Source organism: Pleurodeles waltl, chromosome 7 (assembly GCF_031143425.1).
Source record: "Pleurodeles waltl isolate 20211129_DDA chromosome 7, aPleWal1.hap1.20221129, whole genome shotgun sequence".
Taxonomy (NCBI): Eukaryota; Metazoa; Chordata; class Amphibia; order Caudata; family Salamandridae; genus Pleurodeles; species Pleurodeles waltl.
In genome coordinates, this window is record NC_090446.1 from 18,582,368 (window position 1) to 18,602,535 (window position 20,168).

Genomic DNA, 20,168 nt, shown 5'->3' on the forward strand with positions numbered 1-20,168 from the left:
CAGGAGGAACCTCAAGATGTGGCTCTTCGGATGGAGGCCCCTCCCCCCAGCGCCTTCAGACCCTCACGGGTGATTAGCCGCGCTTTACAAAAACTGATTGATTGCTGATTGATTTGTGACCAATACATGCAACCTTGAGAGGTAAAGCTCAACAGAAAGGTTATTTCTGCTATCGGGGTTCACCTATTGATTATTGAGCACCTTTGTGTTTCTTTAATCTTCTGCTCCCGGATATCCTATTTTTGAGTGTATTGTAGTCGATGGTATTTTTGACCTTTGTAGCCACCTTTTCCCACCTTTGAGTTATTCAGAGGACCGCCACAAAGAATCAGGCTCTGCGTTAGCTTTAACTGAGGCTGACCACTGTTTAAAAGTTGTCTCTTGGCTCTAGAAATCTACGTTTAAATGGTCTAAAAAAGTTGATGTTAATAGGATGTCAGAAATTTAGAGCTTGCTTAACTCAACACACCCCACATAGTTCCACTGAACAACCACTAGTACAACCTGTGTAACTAGAGAGGGAAGGCACATAACACCACGCCCAATTGTGGACAGAATACCCACTCTGAAAATTGGTCCAGCACCAAGGTCAGCTTTTTGGCACTGGTGTGCGATTTAAAAAAAAAAAAAGACTACAGGCATATGGGCATGGGCTGCTTATCTGCCCGAAACTAGAAAGGCAACTTTAGGCCGGATTTAGAGTCCGGGGTTACTCCCTTACAAACGTAACGGATATCCCATCCGCCGTATTACGATTTTCATAGACTATGGGCCTGAACTAGATATTTACGGGGGGTTACTCCTTCACAAAGGTGACGGATAAACATGTAGATTTTGGGGAACTGGATATCTCTCACCATTGTGACAGAGTAACCCCTCCGCTAATATCTTAATCAGGCCCCATAATGGATTGTAATACAGCAGACATGATATCTACCAAGTTTGTGATAGAGTAATCTCCTCTGCCAAACTCTGAATAAGGACCCTTGTCCTATCTGCCCCTCCAGTTTGCAGTGAAAGGAGAGCAAAGGAGAAACAGCTTTTGGAGACCAATGCGAGATGTGTAAGGGCGTCATTTACGGGTTGCCTGGGGTTGCAGTTGCAACCCCTGTCCTGTCCTCTGCTCCCCTTGGCACTGCCCTTGCATCCCCCAAATCAAGATTCAAAGTCAGAACCACTGCATGTTAGAAAATACAAACATTTTGAATCTGGTGTCTGTAAAACAGCAGCTGAAAATTGAAATGGTTTCAGTTTGTCCAATCCAGCCAGGGTTTGACAAGAAGCACTTCTGTCAGGTTCTCCTGGGCCCCATGTCCCTCCATTCACAGCTGCAGAGTGTTTCACTGGACTGGACTGGAACTTGGTAGTCACAGATCTCAGAGAAAATACTGGCTTTTAGTTTGTTTTAAGATTTTTGAATAGCCAGGTGCTGGTTTTCAATGAGAAGTAAAATTATTTATATATGTTGTTACAAACCAATTCTCCACCTCTCTGCTTTAGTAATCAATTATTAGTTAGGGTTTGTTAGGAATGCACAAAAATAGTTTGCAGTGAATTCCTATTGCATTTCTTGTATTAAGTTAAGAAATAATTGGCAAAAGTCCTGACTTATGTTGCTATGTTATCAAGTTTTTCTCCAATCTCGGCAATGTTATACTGTCCGTGTTGGTCTATTACTGGACACATGACAAAATTTCATGACAATAGTCTCTCCTAGGTTACATATAACATTTCTAAATTGTCCTTCCTATGGCTATATTAGGGCCTTCTATCAAATAGTGTTACCTCTTTTGATGTCACCAAGACTAAAGATAATATTGTGCCATATCCTGTGATGTCTCATCCTGTAATTTCAAAGGATGGGATCAAAGGGCATGTGATGTCGCTTCTGCTACTCCTGGCATTTCAGGGAATCACAATCCAAAGAGAAGCGCCTGAAAATTAGCCCATCAACTTGTCATTCTTCAATGCAAAGACAAACATGCACTGAGCCACATGGGTAGGAATGATGACTTTAAAATATTCCATTCAAGACTATTGCCCACCCCTCCAATAGAGAAGCTCTAAAGCTACAACTCAGAATCAGGGCCATAAATCTAACTTTTTTACTACTCAGTAAGGGTGGAGAATCATACACTACATGTTATCCGAATGGAAAACATTTTATTGAAATAAGTCCACACAATAAAAATTAAAAATATTGACTTGTTGCGTACTGAGATAGGGGAGTTTCCATCCATATTTACATTTGTGAATCACTTCATTATTTCACAAAACAATGTAATCCATTTAAAAGAGTTTTCTTTAAAAAACAAAATCTCTTGAAGACTGTTCTATGACCTGTGTAAAGAGGCCCAAAATGTAGAAATGTGGAGATTAAAAGCCGAACTAAAAATAGTGCAACTTTGTATTCAGTTTAACTTTCATTCCCCTTGATTAACTGAACTTTGTGATGTGCAGAATGCTTAAGAACTACTCCCTTATTTCATATTTTTAAGCAAGTTCTCTTTCTTGGAAAGTAGCCATGAATACTTAACAAGAATGGTGTACCCAGCATGTAAATGTAAATCTTTACCAAGGAACAAAAATTTGATTATTACAAAAGGTGAAACAGAATAGTGGATCAGGAAAAACAAACAGGCATTATTTACAAGTTAGCCTTGGTATCATTTTGTTAATGCTAAGGTCACGTTAAGGAGGCCTTTCTCCTAAGCGCATTTACAAAGTGTTGCAATGTTTTCATTGTGCACACTTTGTAAACCCTTGTGCCACATTATGCCTGTAAGAGGCATAATCTATGCAATGGGGGGTGGTCCGACGCAGGTGTTAAAATGACGCACCCATTTTAATCAATGTGCCTCCCTGTGCTTTGCTGCACTAGCATCAACGATAGTGCAGCAAAGTGCCACAATATCATTAAAGATGTTGATGCTAATGTCCTAACGCCTGCCATGGTGTGTTTTATAGTGAATAAAGTGCAACCATGGTGTTGTTAGGTGGGGCACGGGCAATGCAAGAAAAGTGGTGCATCGGGACCGATGTGCCTGTTCCTTGTAAATGTGCCTTAAGTGTGCCAAGCAGAATAACGGGTGAGATGTACATAGGATGTGGAAAGTATCCAGTCTCTTGAAAATGAATCAAGGTCAGCCTCAAGTGATCCTGTGAACTCCATTCACATTGGTAAGTTTAATCACAAGTGCTTGGAGGTCATAACAGAAAGCGTGTGCACTGGTCAACCTTAGGATGTTCCTAATAAACAGGTTAATGTTAAACAGGTTGAATGTTACCAGTGTTACACTGAACAAACTTTGACAACCGAGAGGGATCTGTGTGGTCCTGATGAAAGCAGATGACCCTTTGGTTTTAACACAATTGGCTGAGACATGTTGGCCTGAGAATATTGGGGGATATTTTCTCCCAAGCCACATCTTGCCCTGTTTTTAACTCACCACTAGTACTCTAACAGAAAAAATATTTTGGGAGTACCTGTAGGCTTTTTTAATTCCTTTACTAATCTCTTGATCATTTGATAGAGTTTCAATTTAAAGAGCTATCTCCAAGAGCAGAGTTGGCAGATGAGGACTCAATGATAAAGCACTCCACACTTACGTGTGGGTGAGAGTCCTTTTAAGAAACAATAGTGCTCTTTGGTTTTCAGTAGAAACTAACCATCATTTCCCTCATTTTTGGGGAGTACCTCCCTGTTTGTTAGGATATTTGCTAGGGAAGACAAGAGTTTCTTCCTACCTTCTTTCTTCCCCACCCCCTTTGTTTAGAACTTTAGGAAAACACTTACATTATTTTTCTTTTATTATTGATGACAAAGAAAACCCTTTTCACTACCTGTTTTCATTGGGAATGGTTTTCACAATGGTTATCTTCCCATTTATTTTCATAGTATACTTTATAATTTTCATAGGGTACATTGTTAGCATAACATTTTGCTTGTGGGGATTATTACTTTTAGGATTGAATGGTGTTGTTTCTTCATATATCCTAGATTTGTGGGACTTTTGCCAAAGATAAAATGTTATTCATATTTTTATATTTAAATTCTATTTGGACACTGATATTCTTTATGTCTTACTGTATTGTAGTATATTGTTGTTATAGTAAGTTTGTTATGCACAACTCTTAGATGCACTGTATTGTCTAATTATCTTAACTTCGATTGCCCATATTTGTATTAATTGAGGTTTGAATTTGCTCTGTGGGGTGGACAGTGCAATATTCACGAACAGAGCAGTGTCTGGCAGTGTTTTTTCAATCACATCCACCAATGATTTGGTTAGAATTAATAGGGTATCATTGATATCAATAAACCTGGGACTGTTTTTTTAATCAAAAAGTAGTTTTGACTTTATGTCTATAAGTGAAAGAGTATTATATTAGAAGTGTATTGGTATTTTTGTATTCATTCATTAAACATTAAATAACGCATTGCCATCCCACTGTTAAATACAGTGTTTTTGAGTGAAGTTGGTACCCTCAGATCGCAGCAGTGCTAGTAATTTTCCCAGTTCGTGTTACAGTTTCTTGACAAAGACAAATGAGGAAACATAGGCACCTAATTTTACTTGTTGCTTTACTTGAAAGTGTCATAGTACATGAATTTGGGGTGAAACGCCTTTTAGAGCAAGGATGGGAAAATTCACTAATATTAGTCTCAAGATCTGGCATCACTAAGAGGTTGTCATAATGTTTTATATGCCACAAGGGAACAGAATCACGCTGCAAATTGTATAAAAAAGTATGTGGAGGGATAGTTAATGTTCTAATTGAATACTTCACAAGTCAATCAGGGTCCTATTTGAAAATATGTTAAATAGTTAACATTTGTAGTCAAGAAGTTGATTGTGTCTTCTCTTGCAATGCATTCAAGCTAATATTTTAGAAAATAATTCTCCTTTGTGAATGTTTGTGTAGGCATGTCTTTGCTGTTTCAAGTAGTATACAAGAATTAATGACTAAATAACACATTCCACAAAAGAGATAAGCATAACATTCTGTTTCATAATTTATTTTGTCTCCACAACAGTGCTGCATGAAATCAAGACTTGAGTGTGGGGATGATCGTCACTTATCATAAATATTCTTAGTTTGAAGCAACAGTGTTCTGAATCCAGCTGACGTAGTTGCAGACCTTGGTGTAAACTCCTGGGTAGTTCCTCTGAGCACAACCAATGCCCCAGGAGACCACACCCTGGAGCTGACCATTGCAGACCACTGGGCCACCAGAATCACCCTGAAAGAAAGAAGACAATGTTCAATCTGCGTTGGACTGGAAACTGTATGAATAATCAGAAAATACACAATGAAGTGCATCCTCACTGGCCATTTCCATCAGCATCAAACAATGAAATCACAGCTGACATCATCCCGAAGCGTGAATAACAGAGCGAGGGTAACATTCTGTTTGTATTTGTTTTCAACATTTACACATAAATGTCCACACTTAATTGACAAACATCATTATAGCTGGTATGGTGATTGTTTTGTATTTTAAAAGTATTTCCTGATATACTGAGTTATAAAAAAATGTAGGTTACTAATTATATTATATGTTATATATTTGTGTTTGAGGTTATTTCTGATCATCTTCTGTGGAGACAGGTGAACCAAGTTTCCACGCAACACATGATTTGTGGTGCATATCAAAAACAAAAACAGTGGGTAGCATTGTGTGCAACAAATTCTATACTTAGACTGCACATTTATCATTGCAGTTCAGTAATACTGAGTACTGAGTTCATCAGATGGTAGGAGGGAGAGGATAATGGGAGCTCTTAATTCAGAGGTGGTTGTAGTGGAATATATTTAAAACCTGTATCATCTACAAAAGCGATCCTTTTCACCAGACCATGAGTTCTACAATGGGAACACAAGCTTTTTAAAACAAATTCTGGGCATATGTTATCAGATTGACTGTCATTTTATTTAAAGAGCATTATAGTTGGTAGCAAGGCAAATTCTAATGCACTTTGCTATGACTATTTTTGACAGATGGACCCAGTGAATAGAAATAGCTTCCTAAATAAGCAGATACAAATTTATACTACTAAAATTCTATGGCTGGAATTAACTTCAAATTTGAGTAAACTAGTAATTAGCTCTCTTTTGTTGAGGTCTGTCTCTCACAATCTGTGAATTCTGTCACCAATAATCCAATACTTCGATCTGCTACAGGATGAAGCATGCAGTGCACAAAGTGTGAAGAACCTTCAGATGTCACATACCTGACAAGAGTCCTTCCCGCCTTCAAGGAATCCTGCGCAGAACATGTTGTTGGTGATCTGCCCAGGATAGGAGCTGGTGCATTGGCTGGTAGTCAAGATTGGTGCATTGAGGCACTGGAGGGCATTAGGGTAGTTTGCTGATGAAAAGAGGAAAATAAAGAAAGGTGTATTGTCAGCTGCTAATAAACAACTTTGAAACTGGTTCAATATTAGAGGTGGGTGTAACTCTTATAATTCTGTGTAGAATAATCATGCAGAATTACCTACGAATACCACAAATTTATACATATAATTATGTGGAAAGAATAATTCTGCATTTGACGCTATTTCTAAATTAAAAAAATGTCCTCTCCCATTCCAAAATGGATGTGTGTATGCATTGTGTGAAATATCGCTAAATGCAACAGAAAATAAATAACCAGGATGTGTGGCCACTCGCCTCGCTAAATGTTCTTTTGGGGTAGGATATTCATCCCCCCAAGTTACTATTGGCACTTAGAGCACTTTTGATTCCAAAATGTACACTAAATTTTTGGTAGGAGTTCAGTATATACTGCAGGCCTATAGTCATCTTTACCTGGTATGTTTTTTTGAGCTGGACCAACTCTTTTGTGCACTACCAAATTTTGATAATCCCAAATAATTTTGGAGAACATTAGTGGCAAATACTGATTTTTTAACTTGCAATAAATAGCCACGCTAATTATTTCTTGGAAAGATTAGAGACACTCTTACAGTTGGTGAATTTTTGAAGAAATTAATTCCAAAAGTCTTCATTAGTACACACTGGCTAAGTACAATTGGGAGAAACCTGGTGGATATCCCAGAACTTTTGTGAGTAGAAAGGTGACAAATTGAGCATTGAGAATCATAGGGACATTTGTGAAAACCCAATAAGATTACAATACTAGCCTTCAAAAATGTTTAAAGGGTTTAAGTGTAAGTGAATTTTCTCTATTTTAAAATATTTGGCTTAGCACCATTGACCAAACCGGGCTTAAATATAAATCCATAGGATAATGTTGAGGATCTCTATACCCATTCCCATGGATTATTTTGAGGACATCCTTTGGCATAAGCCCCAGGTAGCAGCTGTGGTGTCCAAATGACATGTAGCTATCTAGTCACCTTGCCAATCAGTTCTCTGACATCGCAGATGGCTTTCCAAAGATGGATTTCGCAACTTCTTTTAGAATGACTAAGAGAGGCATGATGCAACAGTTTGAACTGTAAAATACACACACTTTCTGAGCAACCAAATGTACATATCAACTAAGAGAGATGTTAAAAAAAGCTTGACTTGAAGGAAAGCTCACGCATGGTTTTCAAGCTGGCTTAAAGATATGATTTAAGCTGCACCTCCCCATGAAGCCTAATAAGGCTGAAACTGTGGTTGTTTGTGTCCTCATTCAGAGAGGACCTGGTTTATCAGCTTGAGCTACAGTACCCTTTTTAGGGCAGGGCCTAGTTTGATTTGCCTAAGGCAGATCATTACTTTAATGGCACACACCATCAATAAATGGTGGAATTGATTCCAGCTCAGAGTGAATACCAGTGGCTAAAATGTATATACAGATTGCAACCATACTTTTGTTCTATCTGACTTTTCATGACATCACAGCCTACGCTGATCAGAGCAAGGTCCTGAAAAATAACAAAAGCAGATTGTAATTTTATCAGACTTCAGGGGATGGAAAATTGATTTAGTTTTAGGCAAGTATTAGCATAAATTGTGCGCAGAGCAGGACCTACTATCACTGATCCACCCTTGTGGACCAATGAAGGCATGGGCCATAAATATTCTTTCTCCTCTGAGCTCAGGGGGCAGCAGGAGTTACCATGACTCTGGAGAACTACAGCTGCTGCCTCATCTCACTGCGTTTGTTCTCTCATTCACCACCTGCAAGCAGGCAGTCCTCTTAGAATGAAGTCCCTGGCTCTGGCTGATGAACGTTCCTTCAGTCCTTGAATACTTACAGCCACTGCCGGACAGGTTGCCCCATCCTGAGATCAGGCACTGGGTTCCCGCTGCCGCACAGCCTGATGGGAGAGCGACGGCCTTGACGTAGCTGTTGAGAGTCGCAGCTTTGGACAGCTTGATCAGCATGATGTCATTGTCCAGGTTCCTGGAGCTGTAGTTTGGATGTCTGATTACTTTGACGGAATCAATGAACTGTTCAGTTCCTTCATTTGATGCAATGTTGTGCTCCCCAAGTCTCACGTTGATACGTCTAGAACACAGAAGATAGATGTATGATTTAACATGACATTTTTTTCAGACAAGATTCAGTATTCAAAAAACATGTGTTCACCATAATATAGTATGCCTTTCTGTGTTCTTCCACTGGGTGGGGGGAGAATCATTTCTTCTCCTGTGTGCTCACATGGGGGCAGAAACCCTGACCGGTCTTCACCACAACAAAGTTTCCCAACTTTAATAGACCCTGCATAGGTAGGATAAAATGCATCCCTAATCACAGCCTGATAAATTATAAAATGTAATAGTCTTGCCTAACAAATCCAATAACATTGACAAATTCTCCCATATTCACACAAATTGAAAGACTTTTCATTGCCTCTTTAATTGTGGCTCCAGTTGAGATCAACTTGAGAAACACACTCACTACCAAAAACATTGATGCCACAGCAGTAATAAGAATTGACTGAAATGCCTATTTTTATAATCACTTCCAATATACATGTTTGTTTCCTATAATATAATATTGTAAAGTGCATTCATTAATAGTTCTAAAAATATCAGTATCACTGCACAAATGGGAATTAGCCTGATAATAAGTGATCTTAGAAAATCAAACTTTGGTACCTGTTACAGTCTAATAATGTCATTAAAATTTGCACTTTTGTGGCAGAAGAGTTTTGAGATATGGGACAAACACAAACTTACGATTGATAGCAGTGAGCAGCCGACACAACCCATTGGCTGTTGATGAGGGACCCGCCACAGAAATGGTAGCCGACATTCAGGGACACCTGGTAGGGGAGCGCGTTCTTCGTACAAGTGTAGCCCCCAACAATTTTATCATCATCATCAACGGGGAAAGCAGCTGAAAGAGAGGCAAGAAATGACACAAGTCAATTTTTAACACAATATTTCAAAATACAGGCTCCCAGTGAACAGGCGAACAAAATAATCACAATTAAATAAATGCTGCCAGACCTTTAAAATAAATATGTGTATCATCATGGTGTCAATGCCGTAGAAAACACGTCCAGTAACTCAGTCCCTCCCAAAGCATCGGAAACATTACTGAACATTTCTAGTAGGTGGGACGACAAAAGAGCACACCTCCTAGTAATTAATTTACCAATGTGCCTCGATGACTCTAGCTCCTGGAGGAGAGATTCAGGAATAACTGGTGATATCCATAGTGGCACCATTTCTAACTCCTATATAAATGGTAACTTTAATAGAACTTGTGGCGCTGCTGTTTCTGTTCTCTCTAGGCATGTGCAAAGTCTGAGCCTTTTGGGTCCTTTCAGAAAAGTGCTACCCCGGAAGGGGCCCCGCAACCATTTATTACTCCACTCAAAGCAATTTTCCACCTTCCTTCGGGAGTTCTGGATTGCTAGTGCCCCGGAGACGTAGGTGTTATTCATGACAGCCGTTAAAATCCAACGCTGGGGATTTGTAATAAATATCACATATTTCAGCACTCCACAATGGTGCATAGCACGGGATTGTTGGTGCTTTTCTTACCAAAATCTGCATTTTCTGGCCTTTACCCCTCTTGAATTCTGGCTGGTTTGAGGGTGCGGTCTTAACTGTACCCGATAATTACAGACACTACTTGTAACTGCAGCCTCTGGACACTACTTGTAATTACACTCTTGGCACTTCTTGTAATTGCGATCTCTGCACACAGATTAATTATCCTCTGACCTTAAACTAAAGTAAATGTGTCCACGTAGCAGAGATTGTACACAATCTAAATTGTGTACAGGTACTAACAAGAATAAAGTTCAAATTATGTTGTCTCACCTTCAAAGTCGTTCATTCGGACTTAGACAAATAAGAAACCAAAATATCTGCAGGTTGAAGCACCAGGACCTAAAACTACTCTTTATCACCAATGCTCCAGTTCTGCTGTTGTGACCTGAGCTTGAAAACTCTCCTCCATGATACTGAGGTGAAACAAAACGTTCTCATAGTTAGGAAACGCCTCGAGGAAACCTTCAGTTCTGAAGCCCTCCAACTGCAGCTCTGCAGTGGCACAAGACACAACTGTTAATTGTATGAAAACAAGATGCAACAGTGTGATGCTCGCCTTAGGTGCACTAGGTGTTAACACTAATCTAAGAAAGCCCCATAATATTTACAGAAGCACAAAGGTACAGCATCTCACTAAGGAAGCCTCTGGTGCCCAGCTGTGCCTAAATAATACAAATATTCTTCCACATCCTTTCACTTGCCTCATTAATCAGTGAATAGAAAATAACTTTGGAACATGTGTGAACCTTTGCGTTCATTGAAATGCCACTGTGGATCCCAGGTGTGACCCCTCTAGGTCTCTGAAGACAGATTTGTGGAGGCTTCAATAGAGGCCCAATCACTAGTTCCCTGGGCTGCTGAAACAAGACTGTGCACACTGCAGTGAAAAGTCCTTCCCATCTCTAACAAAGAGTGTACACCCTGCACTCACCAGCAGCCCCCAGGAGGGCACAGATCAGAAGGAACTTCATGGTGGTCCTGTCAGCACTGGCAGTGGTGACTCCTCTAGAGGAGATCCAGATATTTATACCCAACTAGACCAAACTTTATCTGCTTCTTTCCAAGGATAATTCTATTTCTGCACAAAGCTAATGATGTCATGGAAGGCAAATAGCTGCAATGCATCGAGAAAACCACTATGAACAGGTTAATGATTGTCTGTGCTCCACACACTCCAGGTGTGTCCTTGACATTACACAAATATTCTACATCACGTTTTCTAAAATTCAACTTAATGAGCAGTGGTTCCACACTACCGCATGAGGAGAAGTGGAAAATGTTGGAAACGTAGAAGATTTATTGGAGAACTATTTGTAGCATGACATGTATGTTTAATTTACACGTTGCATGTATGAACACCTAAGTTGAGTTGTCAACTTTTTCAAGGGACTTGTGTGAGCCTGAGAGAAATATCCTAATGGTGTCTGCAGCGCAATGGCTGAAAGTGGGGACCCAGGTAAGAACTTAGAGACCAACATGAATATGACCGTAAATTGTGAGCAGTATTAATTTAATAGGGAGTATTTACAAAGAACCCAATTAAAGGGCAGTGGAGCAATATACTTAGCAACAGGCTATTTATTCAACAAGGGAGGAGAGAGAGACATGTCAGTACATTTACAACTAGACCTCAGGTCAGTAAGTGCATAATAGTCAATAATCAATTCATCATTATAAACAAAATACAAAGGGAAGGTCAGACTTCCTAAAAAATGAAGGTCAGTTTGGGTGCCTGCTGTTGATCTTCAGGGGATGACATGATAGGCCCTTGGGTTTCCTGTGAGGGGAGTTCCTGGGATGTTTCTGCTGATGGGCTAATCTCATGGTGGTTGTCCGGTGCTGTTGTGGGGGCCTCTTGTCCTGTGTGGGTGTCAGACTGTTTTTTATACCAGCTGCAGCAGTGCTCCTGCAATGGTGGCCATTGTGGCGTTGTGCTCTTTCCACTGCTCCATGGCCTGTTGGTGGTGTTCCTGCTGCATCCTCTGACTGTGCTCCAGGGTGGACACAATCTGTGTCAACTGGTCATGGGTATGCTGGTAGGCCCCCAATACCTCTGATATCATGTCCTGGGCTGCTGCATCCATCCTGTGGCCTCCCCCTGGCCTACTGCCACCCTTGCGCTTGCCCTAGCCCCCCTGTGCCTGTGTCCCCTGCACAGGTCTGGCAGTACCACTTGTACTGGGGCCCTCGCCTTCCTGCATGTTGGGAGTGGGAGACTGTGGCCTCTGTACCTGTGTTCCACCAGTCTGTGGCCTGGATACACTGGTGTGGGGACGCTTGACCTGGGCTGCTGGTCTTGACTGGGTGGTAGGGGTGACAAAGGTTTCCTGGGTGGGGCTGCTGCATGGTGAGAGTCCAGGACTGTGTGAGAGGCCTGCCTGCTCACCAGTGTCCAGGGATCCTTCACCAGTGTCCAGTGAGGTGCCTCTGTCTCCCTGGGGGGCACTGGCACTCCTTGTCCCATCCGTTAGGGTTGCATGGTTGGTGGTCATAGACATGTCTGTTACAGCTGTATGAACATTTGAGGTGAACAGGACTGGGCTATTTTGGGCTGGTGTTACTTTCAGTGGCCTTCCAGTGTGCCTTTGTGAGGTTGACATTGGATTTAGCACCAGTGTGGGGTTGCATTGTGGTGGGGGGTGTCGTTCCATTGTGGGTACTTGCAGGGGTAGGTGGCTGTGTACAGGGGGATGTGAACCTGTTAGTGGGTTTGTGGTCATGCAGGGGGGGTGGATTTAGTGGCTGATGCCTGGGTGGGGTGTTGGTCCTGGTGGGTGTGGGTGGGATGGGGTGGTGTATGCATTACAGGTATGGTGTTTATGGGGTATATGTTGATGACTTACCTGAGTCCATTCCTCCAGTGAGTCCAGTGAGTCCCTCAGGGTGCAGGATGGCCAGTAATTTTTCCTCCCAGTCTTTGTATTCTGGTGGTGTTGGTGACGTTCCTCCCCCAGTCTTCTGCACTGCGATGTGGTGCCTTGGTGCCATGCCCCTGATCTTCCCCTGCAGGTCCTTCCATCTCTTCCAAATGTCATCCCTGGTGCGTGGATAGTGTCCCACTGCATTGACCCTGTTCACAATGGTCTGCCACAGCTCCATCTTCCTTGTGATGGGTGTGTGCTGCACCTCGGCCCGAACATTTGTGGCTCCACCTTCAAGATCTTGTCCACCATGGTCCTTAACTCCCTTTTGGTGAAGCGTGGATGTTTGGGGGGTGACATGGTGAGTGTGGTGAATGGTGTCGGTGCTAGGAAGGAGGTGAGGGTGCTCTGCTGTGGGTCGGTGTGCGTCTCCTGTATGCTGGCGTTCGTTGTCTGCCTCTGGTGCTCTCAGTCTTCTTGGCCTACTTTCGTTGCAAAGGATTGTGGGGTATGTCTGGTGGTGTTTTATGGGCTTATGAATGTGTGTCAGGTGTATGGGTTATACGCTTAGCCAATGTGTGCACTTCTTGCTGGTGAGTCCACTTGCTGCCCGTGGCGGTCAGAGCCACCAATGGTCGTCCGGCCTCCACTGTCCGCCAAGTTGATTTGTGCATCATTAGTTGGACGGCGGGATGTGGGTGTGCTGGTAGTGTGCATCATTAGCTTGCTCTTGTACCCCTGGCGCTGCCCTTGTTGGCCCTTGTCTCAGGGATCAAAACGGAAGCAGCAAGAGATTGTTAACAAGGCTTTATTAGCAGTGTTTCTGTAGTTTCAAATTGTTCCCTGTTCCCTAGGACCTCAGCAGTAAAAAGAAGGCCTTTGAGAGGTCAAAGGTGGGAGGAAGGTTGGCCCTGTGACACCAATGAGGACCGAATGGTGTATGATATCTCTTCTTCTTCCCCGACATGTTTGTGACTCAATAACCCATTACTTTGTCCCTGATTTATATTTTGGTGGTCAGAACCTCCACCAGGTGATGTGATAAAGGTATTTAATCTATCACCTCGGCGGAACAATGGCGAAACCACCAAAATATAAATATTGGCCAGAGTGATGGCTTATAAATCACGTTGGGAAAGAAGAAGTAATATCATACACCATTCTCCAAATTAATAAATGACCACCAAGTTGGCTGTCATTTTTATAGTATTTTCAGCAACAAATGCCATGGTAGTTCCTGTCAATGCATAACACTTATCTGTGCAGGGCTGCTGTATCATGACACAAGCCTGCACCGACAGTATTCTTTTTTATTTTTAAAAAGAAAATTCCAAAGCGGGAATTAAAATAAGTAAAGCTCCCATCACCATGGGAGCCTTATTTGATTTTTATTTGACCCTCACCATGAGGGTTTGCCTGGCAGTGACGGACTGTAAGTAGTAAATCAGTAAAATAATGGCTACCTGTCCACCCACCCTGATTGGGCTGATGGACATGTAGCCATTTCTCCATCGGAGAGATTTGTCTATAGCGGTGATGGAGTAGTGACTGCCATAGCCAAACCAGAGGTATGCTCACTCTTCCATTGAGCGGGTGGACCTTCATGTTAGTAGCATGTATACTCTGTTGCAAAACAATAGCAAGACTAGTGGAGCTTTTAAGAGGCAGAGAAGAGGATGTTTCACTTTATATATTGCTCCACAATAAAGAAATTGAGAGAGACTGGAGTAAGGTACTCCGTTGCAACGGAGTATACATACCCTCAGCATATAAATCAGACCCCTTGTTGCCAGACAATAGGATTGTTACTGATGGAGGGAGAAAGAGAGGGGGTGAAGCAAGTTAGCAGCAAAGTCTTCTGTTCTCACTGAAAGTAGAATGTTTAGATGATAGGAATGAAGTGTAATACTCTTATGTTCTTTTGACAGCATCTTGGAACAGTAGAGCAACATTGATGCCTTTTGGACGTTGATGCCTCCAATAAGTTCACTTCCTCAATTCTTCCAATTGTGTCTGGTTATAGTATCCCTACCTTGGAGCACTGCATACTTCACTACTTCATCTCACTATATTAATCCATCAGGCTGAGTTCCCTAAAAGCATCCAGAGTCTGGGAGCTCTATAAACACTAACTACGAGCTCTGACCTGACTCTATATTTGTGGCTTCACTTCAGTCACCACCTCTCTTCCTGGTCAGGATGTGCATGCATTCTGAGAAGCAGTCCTTGTAGTAGTCGATGGGCTTTAACAGTGATCTTTGTGTAATTCTTCCACCTCATCCATGGTGTCCTGTCCATACACACTCACACACATAAATACACTAACACACACACAGACCCATACACACTAACAAACACACACACACACCCTGATATGCACATTGTTGCACACTGGCAAGTTCCGCTAGACTTCATCCTGCCTGCTATCATCACATCTCCTACTCAAAATCACCAGTATTAGAGTGAATTTTGAAACTGTTCATATATATCTTTGGCGTTAACAGTTGCTAAAATGAAATCTAATGAAATAACCTGTTTAAACCAGGTGCACAACTCTCAAACTCAGTGGTGCTTTATTGTTAGTGCCTCTTAGTTAATTATTAGAGTCAGGGAAAAAGCTAACACCTTGCAGCTGGCATCCTCTGTCTTGGATCAAATAATGGATTACCCGTCTGACTCAATCTGGATAAGATTAAACTGCAAGGGTGTTTTTGAAGTGGAAGCATACGTGTGGAAGGCATTGATACCACACAGCTAAATAAATAACTAGTAAAGAGTAAGTTAAATTCCTAACTTGAGAAGCTAAGCATGTTTTAAAATACATTTTATGGAAGATATGTATTTGTTTAAAAAAATACTATATGCACTGTTGCATTATAATACAAGATTGTTGTTGAACCTGAACATTTTAAGTAGGATAATTTTCAGGTGATTTGTCCATAAGCTTAGATAATTTCTGTCTATAAATATAGATCATCCCAGGTAAAATAATATTTTAAAAAATAAAGCAGTGGGGACTGAGGAAGTTATCAGGTAGGGGCAAGAACCATGCAGCTTCTATTCTTTAGCATTCCAGTAAAATAACCCCATCTCAATTTGAACACAAATATGGCTGTTAGGGATATTTGACTAAAATATAAAATTGAAATACATTTTAAATCAGAAAGTGTCCATATGACATGGAGAGAAGGAAATCCATTTCACTCGTTGACCTAACACATATTCATGTGGGGTGTGCAACTTAAATCATTTTAAACACCTCAAATCAATTTCACTAAGTCACAATCATAACCTTAAACTGTTTTTACCTTATAAAATTGTTATTTGTCAATATGAAAAAACAATTACTGTGGTGGAATCAATGCATTTCAAATCTTACCTGCTTCTGGGAGTTGTAAGTTCACTCCATCTGTAAAACATGATCAACACCTACAACTTGTCAGTTTGTGGGTATTCACAATTTTTTAAAAGGTATTTTCCCACCTTGAAAAGTTCCAAAACCTATATTTCTTATCATATTTTATCTATAGTCCTTAAAAAGAGGGGGAGGGGACTGATCCACTTTCTGCAAATCTCTCTCCTGGCCAATAATATCATGTAAAAAAGTAGTTTTGCTTAATCCATCTTACTTGCCAGTATATCATGACGGCACCCAAATATAACTAGCGGAGCTCTTACCTCCAAGTTTACTTGAAAGATATTACTTATCACTCCACCCACCTTTCCCCAGAACTCTCCAAGCTGGGGGCATATGTTAATCATCAGCTGCAGATAACCCACATTTTTTACAGTTAACAGGAGCGCCTGTTCCCATTTTTGAAAGCCTTGCTGGTGACCAAAAGGCTCTGTGGATTGAAAACAGATGGTTTCTCCTAAGGGAAGCAGGTTTAACTGTGTTGTACAAAAGAGATAGAGATACTTGCCAAAGCTCTTTCAATTGTATCCACGACAAACGATTGCTCAAAATTCCTTCTGGGAAGATAAATTCACCATCCGCACTGTCCGTTATTAACCAATACCATCTAGTCACCTCTATTTTCAACAGGATTGCCAAATGAACCTGATCCTCCAAATCGTTTGAACCTCCCAGTTCCTCCTTCACATTTGATGGCCAGCTTATTATCTGGAGGTATTTAAACTTAGAGAGGTTACCCCCTACCTCACTAATTAGATTTTCATATGATCGTATCTCCCCGTTATAGCAGAGATGACTGCATTCTACTAGACCCACTTCCTTAAGCTGGACGGCCAAAACATCTTTAGTCCAGCCAGGAGAACCTGGCGAGTCCCAGACGGGGGCATTCCCACTATATTATGGAAAACTTGTAGTCCTCCTCACCACATACCAGAGTTTTACTGCATCGTGAAGCACCTTAAATCTCACTTTTTTTCAAGACTTTTGATCTCCAAATTTGCATAAAAAACCCAACTGCCCTCCTCCATTTATCTCTATCATTACTTTAAATATCTTCCCCAGCTCCGAATATCCTGGCTCATTCAACAACTCCCTTACATTTTTTAATAAAAAAGTCCAGGCATAATTTTGCACATCAGATAAGGCCAACCCCCCTTTCTCTTTTTTCCTTCTCAATTTTTTCCAAGCGATACTGGGGCTTTTGGTGGCCCAGATACAAGTGCAAATGTTTCCCTGCAGTTTCTTTAACCACTCCTTATTATACATTAATGGAACTGAGTTAAAGACAAATAAGAATTTGGGTAAGATCGCCATCTTAAATTTACTCGTCCCACAATAGTTAGGGAGAGATTCATTGATCTCTTCATCAGCTGATCAATGTCTTTCAATAATCTCATAAAATTCGTTTTGGCTAGCTCATCTATATTGTGTGTAATAATATTCCCAAATATTTGACCTCCTTTTTTGTTGGAAGACTGCCAGTATCCAAATTCCAAGACATGGCCTAATTTTTATCGTTGTTAATCTCATAACCAGAAAAGTCCCAAAATCCCACTATCACTTCTTCCAATGCTGGTTTTGCTTGGTTAAAATTTGCTGAATAGACCATCAAATCATCCGCATATAAAGCTGCCTTTCTAGATAGATTCCTACATGAGACTGGCACTATTCTTTGATCCCCTCTTATTCTACATGTCAGAGGCACAATACACAAATCAAATAGTAATGGAGAGAGAGGACACCCCTGTCTCGTACCTCTTTCAATCTTAAACGTGGGGGTTGGAGAGCCATTTACTAAAATCCTTGCAGTTGGATCCTGATAAATCTTTTGTAGCACTTTAGTGAACGTCCAGCCTAGGTTATAAATCTCACATAGAGTAATCAGGTAATCCCAATTAACCCTATCAAAAGCTTTTGTTGCATCAACCATTACCATAGCTAAAGGAACTTTACATTTGCAGGCAAGATAAAGTGTGCCTACCAAACCCTGTGTCAATCCATGCATATACCTTCCCTTTAAAAAGCCTTTTTGATCAGTATGAATAAGCTTCCCCACAACTCCCCCCCAGTCTGTCTGCTAGCATTTTTGCAAAGAGTTGATAATCGCAATTAAGCAGTGATATCGGTCGATAAGAGTCACTTTTTAAAAAATCTTTGCCTTGCTTTAAGATCACTGTAATAATGGCTTCCTTCCACGATGAGGGGAGCACAGCGCCATCGAAAATGTCATTACACAGCTCTGCAAAATGTTCCACTATATTACTCCCAAGACTCTATAAACTTCCAAGGGTAGCCCATCCAGACCTGGTGCTTTGCCCAATTTACCAGCTTTAATAGCTTGCTCCACTTAAGGCCTCCCTCTTTGATTTCTCGTTTTTTACACCTCCTAGTCTGTGGCATGACGGTGTCTTGGCTGCAGGTGTGCTGAGAACCACAAGAGGTGATGAGCCTAGTTACTTTTGTCGGCCTATGGTGCATGTTCAATGGGAATGAGTTGACATGAGGGGGTGAATGGGAAGATATTTATGTCCACATACTTTTAACAGCTATTAATAGCTTTCACCTCATTATGTGGCCTTGCAGGTTTCAGGAAGGGCAATTAACAACTAATAAGGCCATCTACAGAGGGAGCTAACTACTGATAACACCATCGGTAGTGAGCTAGAATACTTAATTCAGGAATCATTTAGTTTACCTGATCACGCTCCCAATCCAGGGTATAATGTATTTGGTATTATATAATTGTTCATTTTGGTTTAAACCACTACAGAGATACCTTTTCTGATTCTGATGTTGACTTCTTTTCAAATGGGAGCAGTGCCTCAAGGCCCTCATGGGTGATTTGCTGTGCTCTATAAATGTTTGCTTGACTGATTAATTGACCATAGAAGCAGCTGTCCAATTAGTGTTGTGTTCTCATTACCTATGTGCACCTTAAAGATTTGTTTATCATTTGACTTTTAATTCTTAACACAGCCATTACAACAAAACGTCACTAGCCATATAATTTACCAAAGTCTTATGGAACAGATATCTAATCGATTGACTGGTTATAACAAACTTCAATCCACGTTCTGCTGTTTCCCATTTGCAAAAATGTTCAGTGTCTCCCTAATTGCTAGTTTTTAAAAGATTCTGTCATTCTCTTTCACAATATTCCCCCAATCAGTCATTCTATCTTACTCACACTGGCTTTACTCATTCATACGCATGCTCACTCACTCATTGATTCTCACTCTTTCATTCTCAAACACATTACACTTACACACACTCTCACTCAATCTTATTTTCCCTCCATCACTCACAAACACAGTTTTACTCATACAGACACTGTTTTTTTTCACTTAACATTCTTCCTTTGCTGGCAACTCAAAGGCTCCATTGCAGCAGCAGAGCAGAAATCTGGTGTTGTACATGGAACCAGGAAGCCATGATTCCCAACAGGAGCCAGACAGAGGAGCAGGGCCTGGTTGCAGAGGAAGACCCACAACAAGCCTTCTCTTATGTTCTTGTTAGGACTGAAAGCACAGTCCTATCAGGCGATGGGACAATTCTGGAGGTCCTGCCCCTGTTGGTCTGCATGACATTTCATTGGCCTCAGGGATGCACTACATATAGTTTAGGCAGGGGCACTGTAGCTCGGCATGCAGGAGGTGCTGCAGCACCCCAGCATCACCATGAAAGAGATCAAATCGAGAATGAGCACTATTGAGGCCCTTTGCGTTTCTTGTAGATTTTGTTGTGTTTACAAAGACAGGCTTTCATTACAAATTAGGCAGAATAGAGTAATACCTTCCCCTGGGGTAAATTGCATCTAAACTTTAACTTGCAAATAAGGTATAACATACAGAATCATTATTTAATACACCAAGGCCAGATGAATCGAGACATTTTTCATTCGCAAACGGTGCATGTCACAGGATTCC

General features: G+C 41.1%; 1 protein-coding gene across 1 annotated transcript; it reads right to left on the reverse strand.

Annotated features, from left to right (window-relative positions):
• Positions 1 to 4,993: 4,993 nt before the first annotated feature.
• LOC138303570 (trypsin-like) lies at positions 4,994 to 11,014 on the reverse strand. Its single transcript, XM_069242834.1, has 5 exons — positions 10,898 to 11,014; positions 9,142 to 9,301; positions 8,214 to 8,467; positions 6,237 to 6,373; positions 4,994 to 5,245 (listed from the first exon to the last, which is right to left on the reverse strand). Exons 1-5 carry the CDS (start codon positions 10,935 to 10,937, stop codon positions 5,096 to 5,098), a joined length of 741 nt encoding a protein of 246 aa, XP_069098935.1. The 5' UTR covers positions 10,938 to 11,014; the 3' UTR covers positions 4,994 to 5,095.
• Between the last annotated feature and the right edge of the window lie 9,154 nt (positions 11,015 to 20,168).

Coding starts and splice junctions, on each gene's coding strand:
- LOC138303570 (XM_069242834.1), bottom strand. CDS start 10,937: ATGAAGTTCCTTCTGATCTGTGCCCTCCTGGGGGCTGCTG. Junction 9,302..10,897: donor TGCCCTCCTGGGGGCTGCTG/GTGAGTGCAGGG, acceptor CCTCTCTTTCAG/CTGCTTTCCCCGTTGATGAT. Junction 8,468..9,141: donor GCTGCTCACTGCTATCAATC/GTAAGTTTGTGT, acceptor TCTGTGTTCTAG/ACGTATCAACGTGAGACTTG.